The 17,051-nt window shown below is 47.5% G+C and overlaps 1 protein-coding gene across 6 annotated transcripts in view; it reads right to left on the reverse strand.

The window, feature by feature from the left end:
* NRP2 (neuropilin 2) overlaps positions 1-17,051 on the reverse strand; it is an 86,800-nt gene that overhangs the window by 57,432 nt on the left and 12,317 nt on the right. For all 6 annotated transcript variants that reach the window (XM_057411643.1, XM_057411644.1, XM_057411642.1 and 3 more), the window contains exon 3: positions 606-787. In XM_057411643.1, coding sequence (XP_057267626.1) covers positions 606-787 — 182 coding nt within the window. The remainder of the gene's footprint in view (positions 1-605; positions 788-17,051) is intronic.

Consider the following 17,051-nt stretch of genomic DNA (forward strand, 5'->3'; position numbering starts at 1 on the left):
AAATATTTAGACAGAAACACTATTAAAAGGCCTTTGAGCAGCTTTTCCTTTTCTCAAGAATAGTTCAGTATTAAACAGTATTATGAATAGTTCCTCTTATATCTGCCTGGAAAGGCACTGCCTCTGCCCGTGACAGCACTGCTGACAGCAGTCCCTTGAAAACCAGAGCTCCCCAGTCACAAACCCCACTTCCAGGAAGAGAAAACACAGCGTCATTGATAAGCCCTGAATCGCAGCTCCACAGGAGGGGGAGCTCCATACGCTCCTAATAGAGGGACAATCCCCTCTCAGCCCTAACAACCTCCACACATGCCAGGGAGAAAAGATTGGTTTCAAGTCCCTGAATACAAGAAATCATTTAAGGAGGAGCCCTGCTTTTGATGCCACACTGTGATCCAAAAATGCAGTATCAATCATGTGCCACTAACATCTTCACCTTCTTAGAAATGCGATGTAACAGACTTGTCTAACAAACAAACAAAAATAGCCTTTTATCGCTGGAGAATATGCTAAAAATCATATTGAAAAGGTGGCCAAAACATCTCCTTGTGAAGATCATCTTGGCAAACGGTGCCTGAGAGGCAGGCACTGACTCAGACACTCACCTGTCTTGTAGATCTCATAGCGCAGGGAGAAGCCGGCACCTTGCCGTGCATAGTCAGAGGTAAACTTGATATAGAGAGAAGGACCAGAAGAGATAATGGTAGGAGGTGCTATGTTCCCACAGTGCTTGCCCAGCAGGTCTGCTGCTTCACTGTCCCCGTCTCGGATCTCGATGTAGTCGTACCTGTGGAGGCAGGTGAAATGGCAGTGAAACCATCTGTGAGGGAGGCCCTTTGGGATGCCAGGAACAAACAAAACCCACTTCTTTGTGTCTGTATATGTCACAGACCATCTTCCAGACAGCTACCTGGGACTCTGTCACTCACACCACACTTCCCTTTGCTGATGTTTTCCCCTCTTTTGTCTGTCTGGCTACAGTTAAGTCCTCACATCATGAATTTATAGCACCCACATCCACTTTAACGTCAGAGCCAACATGCAAAATTTAGGACGCAATTTACCTCCATTTCCACAAGACTCCCTCAGCATGGGAGAAGCACAGATGCAACTCTCCTTGGGCTGCTCTCCTTCTCTTACCTCTCTCCGTGTCATTGTGCTACTTAGCACAGCTCAGTTTATTCCACTATCCAGGCAGGATTTGGCCAAGCACACACCAAGCATTAAACAAATAGTCAATGTTCAATCCATGTCAGCGGGTAGCTATTTTGTGCACTGTCTGACACCACACTAGTCCTTTAACAAGCATGGCCAGTGCCCTTACTTAGCACTTGCACAGTAATACTGAACCTCTTCTGTTAAGTGCTAATAAAGATTCTCTGTGGATGAGAAGTGTCATGTAAGAGCTGGGTAACCACATTCGCTATCCCTGTGCACCCTGTAACCACAACCTGCCTTCACTAAACCCTACCTGGAAATGTCCCACTTGCCCACTGGCATGGCTCCTGAGCATCTGAATGGTCTGTGGGAGGAATGCGTTGCCTCCTGGCGCAGAGATAAAAGCTTGTTGCAAAGTCTGGCTATAAGGTGAAACTCCCACAGATTCCTTCATATTTTCTAGGCCACGACTGATGGCAAGGTAGTACCAGGCTCTGTGTGCTGTGAACGAACAGCTTTTACATGAACATCTTGTTCTTCTGCTGCTTTCTAACACCCCCACTCTCCCGCCCCTCTTCTCCTCTCTCTGGCCAGCACACTGCTATTTACAGAAGCTGCCCATCTCTCTTCAACTGTTTATTCACTTTGTATCAACCTGTTTGAAAAACATGCTACAGCTCCTCTCAGGGGGCCAGGGAGGGAAAAAGCACTTCCAGGCTGCCAGGCATCTGCCTTTCTTCTTTGTCACAAGATCTCCTGTTTGGGAATGGAGGGCTGAAAGGAGAAGTAGCTTGCTGGATACTGAATAATCCTCATGTGACTCATTCCTGTTCTGCGAAGCACACATGGGCAGGCAACAGCCTCAAAACAAACTTAAAGGGACTCAGTGTGCTCCTCCACAAAGGAAGATGGCTCGGACAGCTTTCGTTTCACTCCTTTCTGGGACTAAATCAGGCTGAGAGCCAGCAGAAAAATGCCTGCAGATAAAAACCTGTCTATGCCAGACCAAGCACTCAGCTAGCTCCAATCACCCAGCCTTTAACTTCATTACACTCAATTGGCTTGGCCAAGGTGAAATCCAAACGGTCTTAAGAAGAGGCACTCACACAGGAAGAGCACTCGCTTAATTGAAGGGTGGACACACAGCAATATAAATGAAGATCTGCTCTCTATGCTCTCTCCTCACCTTGTGACCCCTTATTACCCTGACACCATCCAGCAGCACCCTGCATGACCCCACTAATGTCCATCATGTGTGGCTTGATCCCATTTCCCCAGGGAAAAGGAACATAGAAGGCAGTGCTAGTGCTTCTTATGAGTAGAACTTTTTCCTCCCTGTTTTTCTATCATCTGTTTAAAGTAGTGCTGAGCAAACAGCAGGGACATTTTGTTCTTTAAATAACTAGTTGCTCGCTGCCTGCTTGCAGCCCTTCCACATCCAAAGTACACATCTGTGCTGCAGGACTACTGGCTACTAATGAGATTGTGAATATATAGCAAAAAATTAATTTGGTGAAACATGAATGTTGGCAAAACACAGTTAATGGAGTAGACTGTAAAAGCTGCTATTTGCATGGCACAGGGAGAGTTTAGCTGCATCCCAGAGAATCACATCTGTTCGTGTCCTCATGGGGTTATAACTCGCCAACACAATACATGATTTCAACTACTTGACTGTAATGAACACAGCTTCCACGGTAGCCAACACACCAAACATCCTAGTGCTGTCCACATGGCTCCTCAAACCACCCAGTGCTGTAGGAGACCTGGCAATTTCAGAAGCAAATTCTGGACCAAGAAATATTTGCTTATTGAATGGGTGAATAACTTCCAATAATACGTACAATTTGGGAATATTACAATCTGCTCATGGGCAATCTGCAAATGGAAAATTAAAAGAATGAATCTGGTAAGTAAATCATCAGGAAATATTTGCCTCTGAATTAAACCCTGTTTGACTTCATCCAAGCATCTAACTGAGCTTCCTCCTACTGAAGCTAATCCTTAATAAATCAAACGTTACAAACAACTAAAAAAAGCCCCTAGGAGAAGTTCGGGGAATCTTTCTTGGCAAATGTAGAATGAATAAAAATGCATAAGGGTTTTCTTCCCTAGTTAAAAAATCTTGGCCCAAGCCCTCTGCTCCTCATGAGGCAAAACTCCCTTCCTTCAGATCATATAAACAGTGTGAACTGGGAGAGCATTACACTCAGGAGATACAAGCAGGAGCACCTACTTCCTCTCCAACAAAGCAATTAAGCTTTAGGCTTTCAAAATGAAACACCAAAGACGTCCGGTCCAGACCATGAAACTTTCAAACTTCAGCAAGAACATTGGCTAATCCCCACCACAGACTCTTTTGGCATCATGTGCTTTAGTCACGTCCATGCTTTGGCCCGCATCAAACAAGCTGATAAGCTCCATTCTCCTCACACTGGGTCACCAGCCATGTTAAAATCTAGTTTGGCCAGACCTTTGCTTCTTTGCTTCCAGACCTAAGCTTAAGCATGTTTTCCAGACTTTTTCCTTCCCGTGTGAAAAACAAGAAGAAAAATTGGAAGGAAGAAAACCCAACCCTGGGGATGTTTTCAACCCTTATTTCATTTCCACATAATTACAGACTAGGGCACAGCTGGGTGGGACAACATTTATGCAGCGATGGCATCCAAACTGTCTTGACCAGTGCCCAGCAATTTGCATTTCACTCATATAACCAAATCCATTGTTTCAGTCAAGGAGCACCAACATCCTTGTAAGCTGACCTCTCTGGTGTTACCTCCACTTGGCAAGCCGCCATCTCCAAGCACATTTCATAGCCGCTTCTTCCCATCTAGGCATTGCTCCAATAAGCCAACCATAAATACGTTAGAGCAGGGTGCAGCATCCATAGCCCACAAGGATAGTCAATGGATTAACCAACTCTTGCAGGGAAGGTGACCGCAGTTGGCTGCTCCCCCAGCAGCAAGATATTTTCAGCTGCTGCTTGAGTGGGAAAGCCAGCCAGCTGGTTTGAAACCACCTCAAATAGAGGTTTCCACCAGGGAGTTTTAAGGCAGAGAGGCAAAGCTGAAGTGCTTTTAACTGCCCAGACAATGTGTGTGTATGGCGGGGCCAGGGGGGAGGTTGAGAAAGGAGGAAAATGCATTGCTCAGACACTCTTCTTGGAGCTGTTTAACAGAATTAAACAGAAAACATACAATGCTTACAAATATTGCTGTGTTTTTATTAAGGATTTTTAGTAGAAAGTGCTTTGCTGATGCTAAGAGAGCTTTTATAAACTAATTATAAAGCACTTCTAATGCCTGTATTACTCATGCTTGCTTGCTTGCTTTTTCCTCCACTCAAACCTCTCTGCTTCCCAGTCTTTCCTTTTTCTCTATTTTCCCTAAGTCACTTTGCTGCTGGCTCTCCAAACAAGTCTGCAAGGCACAATAAAGGCAAACAAGACCCAGCTGCAGTAATTATGAGAAGACCTCCACCTTTTCAGTCCTTCTCTGTTGTGAAATAGCTAATCTACTCCCTGGCCATTGAGCTGTGCTCCACCAGCACAGACCTCCCAGCTACCCACACAGGCATTGGTGAGCTCCAGAAATGCTATGACCCACCTGAGGAGCAGCATCAGCAAGCCTACAGCTCCTCTTCTGAGGCACACAACTCAGCACAAAGCAGTTTTGGGACTCATACTGCTCCAGACATAATCAACAAACCTATTGCCCCTCAGCCCCAGGTCCTAAGAGATCCTGATTTCTTCTCACTGTAATATGCTTCAAGGTTGTTACATGGATGTTAGCTTAGGATGGAGAGAAATACAAACAATACATTTTTTATATGTTCACAGGCATAATGCGAGTCCTCCCAGTACATAAACTTGTGCAAGCCTGGTTTCAAAGCCCAAGGAGGGCTGGCTCCCCAAACCACGCTCTGACCTAGCTGGCAGCTTTCTCTGTCTCTTCCTACAGCTATAATTTGAAGTTAGTGAGGGCTCACATTCAGCTAAGCCCAGTTTCCAGTGCTTGCGAGGGCCAGAGAGAGTCACAAGGCTCTAACCTGAACTTCCCCAGTGTTTAATTTGGAGCTATTATTCATAGGTATTTTCCATGGGGCTCATGACCGCACCTGGCAAACGGTAATGATGGGGGTGCTCACGAGACTGTGTGAGGTAGGAGGGCAGAGAGGAGCAGTGCCTGGCCTAAGGTCAGGCAGGAAGTTTGCAGCACAGCCAAGAACAGGAGCCAGCCTTGATTAGACAGATTATATTACACTGGAAGAAGCTGGCCTAGACAGACAGCGAGACAAATAGGTACTGACTGTGTGCCAAACACCCTAAATTTGGGAACGCCCAGTGCTGACCTGAGTCTTCGAGACCCCCAGTATGCTTGAACCACATGTCATAGTGTCTTGAACAGGAAGGGAAACTGCGATTCGAGTGAAGCTGAGCAGGCATTAATATTCTGCAGGTAGCTGGAAGATGGCATGGGGAGCCTGCTTAGCCACAACAGCAGCTAGCAAATGCAACTGTTCCCTTTCAAAGCGTTGTAGGTGGTTTGTTTCTCAGAGATTGTTATAAAAAGCATGCGGGGTTTTTTTTAAACATCCTCCAAGAAAAGGCTGTTTCTTAGAAATCAAATAGCAGCTGCAGGATAGAGATGGTTAAGAAACGGTGAACCAGCAGCTCTGTGCTTGTTTTGCAATCAAGGAGCGGCTAGAATTAATGTCCATTCCATGCTAGCTGCCTTAGTCAATTTTTCTGTGTCACCACCCATATTCATGCTCTTTCATATGCCACCTTCAAAACAAATCCTTATTTCATGGATAGTTATATTGTGAAAGACAAGAAAGGTTTTCTGTGATGTTTATACAATCTTGAGCAGCTGCAGGACATACCCTTCAAACGTTAAACTGCTGCAGAAGCTACTGGGGACTTTGGGATGATTTTTTTAATAGCCATGATAGCAGAGGCAAGCACCGCTGTTGCCTGATGAAGCAAGAGCAATGAAGTTTGATCTTAGCTGCCAGCCCTTAATCAGAGTAATTAATTATAAATACAGCAGATGAATTGGATTCTCCTTTGACTTGAACTAGGTTTACACATGTGTAACTCATCATTTTAAGAGTAATCGCTCCTAATTTATCCTGGGGTGAGAAGAGAATCTGTCCTCATGGACACAGATCCTCATATAGATGTGTCTACAGACCTAAAAAAACTTGTGTCATATCTAACTTCAGCCAACTAAACATCCTCTGCTCTCAGTGGAAGCAAATTCCTCACACCCAGCTTGGGATGGGATTAATTGTTCTTCTGCACTGATGACAGCGGTAGTTTAAATCACTCCTGCTGACTGGACTTGGACTCTGGGAGGCTGAATATTGGAGAGGTCAACCTGGTCTCACTTGGTAGCTTGTGGGGCCATTTTTACCAATGCTGAAGGCAAAAGATGCTCACAGAGTAAGCAGAGCTTGCCCTTGTTCTGCCCAGATGGAAATAACTGCCCCTGGCAACAGCAGAGAGAAACAGGCTATCATTGTTCTGAATCTGAAGGGATTTCACTGGATACCAGTGACAAAAATGACCAAAAACCAGTGGCAGCAGGGGAAGAGCAAGGCCTTCGGGTGGGGGGGCATAGCTGCTTAGGATTTCTCGGAAGTTTGTTTTGAATTGGTTGCCTCCAATTACATCTTGTGTAATCACAGCACTGTGGGGTTTTGTAATCATTCCACTGTGTTTTGGAATATTTACTTATCTTCTCAAAAATCTGACCAGAATTTCTGAGAAATGAGAAAAATCCAGTCATAGAGTTGAAAAAAAAAAAAGAACAAAACCCAAAAAAATAAAAAGAAGAAAAAGGAAAAAAAAGGAGACAGGGAGGGAGAGAAAATAACCCTAACAGATTGGAAAAGTTCTTCAAAAATGCCTTGAAGACAAAAAATGGAAACTACAAATAGCCTCTTATTTATACTCCTTGGGTTGTTTTCACCCCCGTACAGGCACCACTGAGGGGAAGAGTCTTTCAGCAGTCACAGATAACTGGGGAAGGGCAGCAATAAGGGTAGCCAACTGCTCCTGTAGCAAGTTCTGGCTCAGGAGGGAATTTCAGCTCCTAGCATGCTGCATGCTGCTGCCCCCCCTGAGACAGGAGAGCAAAGGCTCCCCCATGCTTTGCCATTCATCCTCGGGCTGCCTTCTTCAAGCTGTGTTGCCAGATCGCTGCGGAAAGGCGCGTTGGAGTAGAGCAGTGCTCTCATCTGGGGCATGTCTGGAAAACCGTTCATTACATAAGAAAACAAGATGTGCTAATGTGCACTTTAGGGGTTTTCTGCAGGCTGTTGTTCAGGAGGTACACATGGCTGTTTAATTTTATTCCTGTCTCCAAAACCATCTCTATAAATTCCTCGCCCTTCTATCTTTAGCTACAGGGGTCTTTTGTTGCAAGATGTCTTTGTTACTCCTTGGGGGAAAAAGTCATGGCAAAACCAGGAATAAAATATATAAAGCATGTTAAGAATAAGCTCCCTTTCCGTGGCATTCTGCCTTCTGTCGCTGCTCTATGGGAACTGAAGCGACTCACAACCCTTTCATACCCCAAAATGCAGGACACTTGAGAAAATGCATTTGCACTTTTTTCCTTCTGCTACAATCCATCTGTGGGAAAAATTGGACTCCAGTTTCTATGTCATTTTACTGTCACCACTCACAGGCACTTGATCACTAACAGAAAGCAAAAAAAATATAGTAAAAGATAACAACCACAAGAGGAAATTTACTGCCAAAAAGCAGCAGAGTGGGCAGAAGGCAGGGGGCAAATGATCACTTTGCTGCTTTGCAGTGGGGGAAACAGACTCCCATTGCCTGATGCGATCCGGCGCCGAACAGCTCAAGCAATATAGATGGAGACCAGTTTGGGCCAGGCTGGCTGAAGGTCTAGAGACTGGCTGGCAGGTGCTGATGAGGAATAGGGAATGCTCACATGCTCTCTGCTGTGCCAGACCTATGGAGAACACCCCTCCATGGAGCCATAGTGAGTGACATCCCATTGCACCTTGTATCACTCGTGGCCTTAGACATAACATGCGGTGAAGAACGAAAGAGCTGGTAATCACTGGGATCAGACAGGAGCTTTGCAGCTTGGCTTCCCACATATCACTCACTTGCACTGCGTTTTTTTCAGCACAAAACCAAAATAAACACCTCATTAAGCACTAATTGTATAAATGAGGTTGCAAGAACAGAGCCCTGACCAGCCCACCGTGCTCCTGGCTGTCTACATCCCTTGTTAATGATGGATGTCACTTCAGGACCAGCCCACCACAGGACGGCTTTCTGACCCCACAGTTTCTCAGACACAGCCTGTTTGTTCACAGCCCAGCTCCTGCCTTAGCTGATGCACAAGTAAACAAAGCTTTGCAGCCAAGCCTGGCCTGCAGCCTCTGCTATTTGGGCACTTCCACAACAAGCCAACCATGCCAGCTTGTAATAAGAGCCGGTTCCCGGGACAAACAGCACACAAAACCCGCCTGATCCTTCCTTGGATACATCTCCTACCTATGCCCTTCTCCCCCCAAAATATGGGTACTTGCAGCTCAACAGCCACCTGAACCAAGCCTCGCCAAAGGTCTGAGCACAATCAGTGCCTGGATGAGGGCAAGCGCTGTGCCATGCACACATCACACCTTGCTGCATGCTCACAGCAGCAGTGGCCTCCCACCCAGGTCTCAGAGGCAGCAGTACCTGCCTGGGTGTGTGGGAGGAATTAGCCACTTGCGGGGGCTGTTTGGTACCCTTGAGGTGAGCTCAGCCCTGCCTGGGACAGCAGGTCGGAGGGGCAGCCATGCCAAGATGGAAGAGGGAGACAGAGATAATGGAGCGGGCAGCTGCACGAGGCTGGTTGGTATCTTTTCTCCTTAATGTGCTCTGGAACATTAAGGAACAGGGGGATGGGAGTGTCCCTGTTTCTCCCACAAACAAGGGCCCTGCCATTGCTTTGTTCAGGAAGGTTTTCTTTGAAGCAACCCTTTGTGTCACCCTCTCACTCAGCCGTGGCAGTGTGTCTGCTTTGTCCTGCCAGCTCAGCCATGGAGTGTTTACAAGCCTCCCTCACCCTTCCAGGCTGTGGTTCAGCTCCATTGACACTGAAGGCAACAGGCTCCTCTCTTGGCGTGTGATGACTCAATTACTTCCTCTGACACTCTATTACTATAGCCCTTACATCTCCAGATTGAAGATGAAAAAACAGGCTGGAAGGGGGACAGGGAAGGGGAGAGGTCTCCTGAGGTCTCCTTCAATTGAGTTGTTGGACATCTGAAGAAATCCCCCTCTGCCATATTTAAAGACACAGAAAGATGTTTTGCTCCTGAACTGCAGAAAACTCAGAGGGTTTTCACAAAAGAAAACTGAAGAAATCAAATGGGTCAAAAAACTTGAACAAGATGCAGTGAACAGAGATCAATGGTAAGTCAATCCCCTCTGCTGATGGAGATCCCAGACATTGTTCCTGCTCATGATTATCAGCCAAACATCAGCATTACCAAAGGCACATCACGGGAGAGCCAGGCGCTGCACCTCCCCTTTCCACTGCAAAGTAACAATGTAAATGAAACCTCACACCAATGCTCACAAAAGAGGAAGGAAGCTGAGCACATGCCTCAGACTCTCATGCTGCTGGGGGGTGGGGGGGTCCTCCTACTTGTTGGACATCCGTCAACAACCCCAGCTCCAAGGGTTCCCTGGAGGTTTCTAATACATTGAGCACTTCCCATGCAAACACCCTGCACGTGCCACAGCATCAGCAGGCACAGGGCTGAGCGCAGCGGCTCTCCCACCACCAGTGAGTGCCGACTGTCTCAGCAAAGGGGGACCCCCCCTCAAAGAACAGGGGTGCGCCCTTCCTCACGTCAATTGCAATGTCTTCCATATCGCTGGAAGAAATGACATTTGGGGCAGCCACAGCACACACACAGAGCAGCCATCCTGCCAGCTTCTGTGCCATTTGTAACAGGCACACTGGTATCTCCATGTCTGACCCACTGCTACTTTAAAACCACTGTCACTACTGGACTGTGATTGCTCAGCAACGCTGTGCATAGCTCCCAAGAATTCCTTGGGATTCGGGGGTGGAAACCCAACAAAACCCCACAGGTTACTCACTCTTTCTAATGATCTACTGATCTACTCACTAAGCCAGCATAAGGCAGGCTTTCTATGGTGTGTTTGAACTGCTATATCAAAGACAGTTGCTTAAAATATCCTAGCTGTGATTAGTGGACCATGACTGCTTATTAACTCATAAGGAATTCCAGGATCACCAGACTGTGGTTTGCAACATATTATTACATTGCCATTCAACAGTGGTACGCAGACGATTTAAAGAAAACGGAGAACCAAGTGTCAGACTTAAAACTAACCTCCCCCAGTTCTTCCATATGAGCTCTCTGCTGAGCTCTGGCCAAGAGCAACCAGAAATTTCTTCTGTTTTCAGTCTGCTCTTAGCAGTCTGTTCTTTTTATTTTGCATTCATATTTAATTGCAGAATTCACACCCAGCCAGAAAAGGTTGGGAACAAACTAGTCGTCGTCTGCAGTGCTCTGAACTGCTCCTGCGTGATGCTGCTATGCAGCAGCCTTTGGACTGTTGCTATCTAGACTGAGCTTTGTGCCTGCAGATACCCAGGTGTTCTCTTCTTTATAAGGCAGGGAATTTAAAGTGATTTGCCAAAGCAGGACCGGTAAATCACTAACAGGGAAGGGAGAGAACCCAAATCTCACAGCTCCCAGACCTGATATTGCTGGTGAGTCTGCCACTCCCCCATTACAGCCTGACAATAGGGATGATATCCATTAAAAAGGCTGTGTGTAGCTAAGGCAAACAGTTGCTCATTAAAAGCCTAAATCAGTTCCTATGGAAATCAAGGTAAAACCTCCTGCTGCCTTTGCTGGGCTTTGAGTCTGATCCTTAACGAAAAAAAAGGGTGTTTTTTTTTTAATACTATTTTGGCACCTTCTAACTCCTGCATCCAGACAATGAACCTGTGACATGGAAGAGCACTGCTAGCCCCACGGTGTGATGCAAAAAAAGCGACCAAGGCTCATAACTCCACAGGCATTTAGGCTCCTGAAACCCAGCTGTTTGGGATGAGCCTCTGTGAATGGTGTCATTGATCTCACCCAGTGAGCCAGAGAACTATTGCAAAGACAGCCAAAGACGGTGGGCTCTTCGCTGACAGCATGACCATCTCAGCACTGTGGCTGTTCCAGCGGAATTGCTCTACTAGTGTGCTATGGCATTTGCACTAAGCAGGGTCAGCAAAGATGCAAAGGCCTTAGAGTAGGAGCGTGGCTTGCACTGCACACTCACAAAAGGCACATACTTCTAGCCCTTTCAGCTAGACCCCGAAGCCAGTCAGTCACCAGAGCCAGCCCTTTGCTCGCTCCATCCCCAGGCATTGCTGGGGACCCAAGGGTCCTGCTCCCTCCCTCACTGGCCAGAGAGGCTGAGTGAGAAGCTAGGCAGGAAGAAGGGGGAGAGGTCTCTATCTCTAGTGCTATTGTTCCCAGTGTCACCAGCTGGCCCTTAGTTTGTCATGATTCCAACAGGAAACAAGGTGCAAAACCAGATCCAGCTCCTACAGACCGGATGTTGGTGACCTGGCGGGACATAGGATACCCCACGAGAGTGCCTTTGGGGCCATCACCTTCTGCAGAGTCTGGACCTTGTCTGTCCCTCCCAGGAGAGGCTCCGGGCACCATGAAGCACAGCTGCAGAGCAAGAGGAGCTCTCTCGGCAACGTGGATGGGCAGCAGAGAAGAGATGTGAAGAGCCCTGAGTTGTTAACTCATGCGCCGGTCTAATGCCATCAAAGCTAACCCATTCACTGATGTTTCATTTTGGAAAATGACCTGGTCTTGACAGGAATTATGAACCATACAGCGGATGCTGCATGGAGTTGAAAAACAGTAGAAGCTTACTTGAAGACAAGCTAAGCTGCAGTGTCACGTTACCCAGACTGAATTATTTCCTGTACGTTAGAAATGTTACTTCTGGCTACCCATGCCACAAATGTATGAGCAAGCAAATGCCTTCCTTAACGACTCATCTTTGACTTCCTCCCTCTGCAAAGTTAAAGCTCCACTTCCCCAGCGTTGCAGGAGATGCAGTCACTTCCCCTTGCATCCCAGCAAAGAACCAAAGAACCCCACAAGCTCTGGTGTTCTGTAGTGCTCCAAATGAATTTCTCATTTCAGGCATTTTCGCAATCTCAAGATGAACTGCATTGTTTCTAAAACGTTTACTAATGAGTTAATTACGCATACTTTTCAAAGCATTTACTAATTAGATGTCCATAATTGCTGCTTTGTCTACTCTTAACCTTTGCTGACAGGAGGACAGCTTCTTGCAGTATCATGCTCTTGTTTGAGGGAGGTGGTCAAGAGAGCCAAGCTGAATACTGCAGCCACCAGCTGCCTGCCTGTGGGCACTGGGGCTTGCTGCCACTCCCCCAGCTGCCCGAGCAAAGGACTTGGGCCAGTGTCTCTGCTGCTCTCTAGGAAGGATGCTTTGTTCTAGTGCCCAGCTTCCTGGAAGCACAGGAGATGGCCACACTGCCATAAGAGGTCTTCACTGGCTAGCCAAGCCCATGTGCTTCATTCTTTGTACTGTGGCCTGGGAAAACCAGTATGCTACTGCCAGCATTCCCTGGCAGGCAGTGCTCTGCAAGACGGGCACTGGAAGCATGGTGTATTCCCTTGCCAAATCTTAGTCCTCTCTGTCCTTCAGGCTGGAAGCAGGGACATCTCCTGCCATACCTGCCCGGTACCCAGCACACAGCAGGACGCTGAACTTGGTTCAACTCTCTTAGCACCACTGTGGCACTTTCGAGGTCACAGTGACAACTGCACACATTTCCTCATTCAGGTGGCCCCAATTCCTGTTTCTGGAAACCCTTGGAGGACTTCATGGAAACCCTTGCATGAAACACGAGGGGCCAAAGTCAGGAGGAAGAGCCTGACTGTGCAGCTCAGGGCTGGCTCCTGCCCATTTTGGAGCCCCGGTCCCCTGTCTCCGGGAACCTTTCCCAGCATTTGGCCTGTGCCACCAGAGGGGGCTGCGAGCCACGGATACGGTCCCCGAAATCCGCCCGAGGCAGGGATCCCACCATTGCAACCCAGTAGCATCATGTGCTGGAAAGGGCTGCAGGAAAACCCGCTGGCACGGCCATGATCGGTCGGGTTTTCGTTAAGAAATAACGTTCTCCTGGTGCAGATGTTATGACCCAGCTCAAAGGTCTCCTGCGAGCACAAGCCCAACGGCTGCAGTGTGGAGGGGGCATGCCTCTGCCATGTGTGTACAGCAACGTCCCGGTGCTCAACCACAGCTCTGCCCAGCCTAATCCTCATGGCCAGGGATGACAGTCAGCAGCCAGTCTCGTGAGGGGCCTTTTAATGTTCCAAAAAGAAGCCCAGCAGCAGCAGGGAGGCACGAATGGAAAAGGCGGTTGGTTATAAATGCAGTTCACTCAGAGCTGAGGTTTCTGACTTGGATTTTCCAAGCAAGGAGTGCAGACAGAACAGCAAAATGGCAATTAGGAAGGAGCCAGTAGCTTGGCTATGTGACTGCACAAGCTGAGCTACCCCTCCTGACTGGACAGCCACCCCTGTTACACACCTATGGCAAGTGGTTCAGGTAGCTCCAGAGATCACAAATGAACCCTGGCATGCACAAGGCTGCCCAGGTACCACCATGGCACACAGGGAGTGGAAATATTTCACCATAGCAGCAGCAGCATGGGCTTTTCCACTAGATGACACTTCCCTTTTCAGAGTGCAGATATGATGGTGCCCGAGCAAAAGCTGCAGTCACAGCCAAGAGAGAAAGAAATGGTGAGCAGATGTGCTATTACAGTTGTTCCTGAATAGTTCAACAACTCTTTTATCAGAGCATCAAACTTCCCTTTGGCTCTGCCCTACAGCTGCAGGACAGCACGAAGAATAGTCTAGGTCCCATACTACCTATCACAGTGTGCCCTACATCCCACAACAGGCATCTCTGCTGTGCTCCAATTTTCTTAACCTGAAGTGCCTTCCCAAAGTAAGGTGCTTCCTCAAAGCACAGATAAAGCACAGAGAGGTGGAGAGGAAAAAAGGTTCTGGGGCTTCAGTTCCACCCAATTACTTCATGATGGTGGTGGACACAGGTGAAAAATAAAAGCCCAGATGTGCCTCCAGAAGAACAACAGCAACACCCAGCACTGAGCAGCCGCCCTGGCCGCCACCTCTGGGCATCCATCCCTGGCTGATGCTCCTGCCCTCCATGCAGGGAGTGCCGGCTGTGAAGCTGGACCAGCAGTCAGCTCTTGCTCCACATCCGGACTGCAGCAGGTAGACAGGCCCTTTCCGGCCAGCTGTTGATAGAGGGGAAATCACTGACCTTTCCGCAGATGTCCCTAGGGTGCCAGGCAGTGCACAAAACACAGGAGGAAACACCTCCCGTCCCAAAGGGAAATCTAAAGCAGATACAAGGAAGGGCAGAAAGGACATAGTAAAACTAAAAAGACTTCTGCAGATATTTTTGTAGGCCTTAGAACGGGTTTTAGGAATGTAAATGTTAGGCTTTATGAGGGAGAAACTTTAGCCTAATAAGGTAAAATGAAATGTTGAAACAAGAAGCAACAGAGGAAGGGTGTATGGTGTTTACCTCTTGCAGCTGGAAGCACAGACCAGCCTGCTGCTCTGATAGCTGCCAGGTAGCAATACAAGTGTAGGGAGAACCTTGCCTGCCCAGAGACAGAGGGCCACAGTGGGGTTCATCAGCCTGTCACCTTTGTGTGAATGTGCTCTATATTAATGATCAGATGTCAAAAGAAGGGCTTTGCCCAGAGACTGTTTCTTTGATGCTGAACTCCTGTTCCTGTTAAGGTTCCCACCTGCAGCTGTAATGAGGCCTTTGCTTCTTCATAGAATACCCTCTCATGCTCAGATGAGATTTAGTACTAGCTGGTCACTTATTAGAACTGCTTAATGCCCAACCATTACACAGTGGTAATACTTGTCTCCTTCTGCTAGGTCACTTACCAAGAAATATCCCTCCTATCAATTTCTTTCAGGCAGTGTTTATCAGACACTGATTTCATTTGTTTTGTTATGCTTCCTACCAAGCACTGTCCATGACAATCTTTTAAACACACTCGTGTGCAGTGCTGGCTCTGGGGAGCAGGCACCCAGTGTCTGCTTGGCTCTCAGCTCATACCTGTGGCCATCAGAAGCCCAAGTGCACTATGGATGAACCCCATTTCACTTGCACAAAGGTGGCAGTTGAGGGGTAAAGAGATGCAGGCAAACTTGGCTTACAGGAGAGGTTTGATGTTAATACCTGGTTTCTAGAGAGCAGTGTTGCTGCAGGGGCTGAAATGAATCGGAGACCCTGACAAACCCTCCACTATTAATGTCCCACATGGGGGACAAAAACCCTTCAACCTTTAAAGGCTGCTTTAAAGTCTCTTTCATGCACATACACACAGAAAGGGAAAGTGTGAGACCACATAGCAGCCACTCAGAAGATCTGCCACGATAAAGTAGAAGGCAGCAAAGGGACAATATCTCCAGCACTCAAGTAGCCCCTCCAGCACACCCCACCTGCAGCCTGGGACCAGAACCTGCCCTCTCACAGGCAGCAAAACATGGCAAAAGTTGTCCAAGGTGCTCAGATCTAAACCCGACAGCTTCCTACAAGTGGAGTTTAAAACAGATGCCAATGGTGGTTTCTGGCTCTCTGACCAACTTGGCTTTGTTTGCCTGAGACCTTTGAGAGGCAGAAGCAGGAGTCCCTCCTGCCCAGTTCAACCTCTGTCTTGCACACAACATTGCCCTGCCTAATACCTATCACATACTCTGTAGACTGTGAATATAGGCCTATAAAGCTTTTATTACTGCGAATACGGGGGAACTGCATTAGCTATGAGAAGGCTATACAGTTCAGCCTGTGCAAGCAATAATAAAATCTGATAGCAACCATCATTCTCATGCGCATTGCTGAGGCTTGTTGTGTTCATCTATGCTCACTATAAGCCTTCCTCTAACTTCTCCCTTTAAACACAGGCCTGATCCTGAAAAGTGCTAAATGCCTTCCACACGCATTGACTTCAGGGAGAGTTCATGGTGCTCTAAGCCTTATTAGCCCAGGCTTTATCCGTAGGGGGTTATGAGATCCCAAATGACATCAATCAGCACACCTTCATTAGAATCAGAGGAGCTGATTTATGGTAGCTGAGGGTCCAGCTCTACACTTCATAACCTTCCGTACATCATCAAACCCATGCTGAATTCTTTGTTCTCCACAGGACTGATTCTACAGCCCTATAAAAGCTTCCCCTGTCCCTCTGTCCCTTTTGAAAGCAGAGTTCCCCTCTCCATATATAACCCCCTTTTTAATCAACAGGACCAGCGTGTCTGCCAAGACTGCTGTGTCAGGCCCCAAGCTCCTTCACAGCTCAGGCATCCCTGTAGCTGGCTGTGGATTCCAAATTAAACACACAGGTTTATGTGTCTGCTGAGACCATGTTATTAACTCAGCCTTTTATGGTGCCCTTTGATGCTGTTAATTATTCTTTACTAGTTGTTAATTGTTTTTCCTGGGCATCTAGTTTGAGTCCCATCTTAGAAGTAGTAAAAAAAAAAAAAGGCAAACAAAACCAATCTCCCAGTTTATCAAAAGCAGCAGAATAAGCACTGTGCAAAGTCAGACACAGCCCAAACAGCTCAGACCGTCAAGCCCCTAGCCTCACATGGCCCAAGCCTGGGTCTCTAGCCCTAGGGCTCTATATGCCATACCTCTGCATAGTTACAAACCAGGAAATTGCTCTGCTCTCCCAGCATGGTTTAAAAGGACAGTGTGGCCACTTCGACAC

Source organism: Pezoporus wallicus, unplaced genomic scaffold (assembly GCF_028554395.1).
Source record: "Pezoporus wallicus isolate ANWC-B61680 ecotype Strahan unplaced genomic scaffold, APGP_CSIRO_Pwel_v1 contig_6732, whole genome shotgun sequence".
NCBI classification, from domain to species: Eukaryota; Metazoa; Chordata; class Aves; order Psittaciformes; family Psittacidae; genus Pezoporus; species Pezoporus wallicus.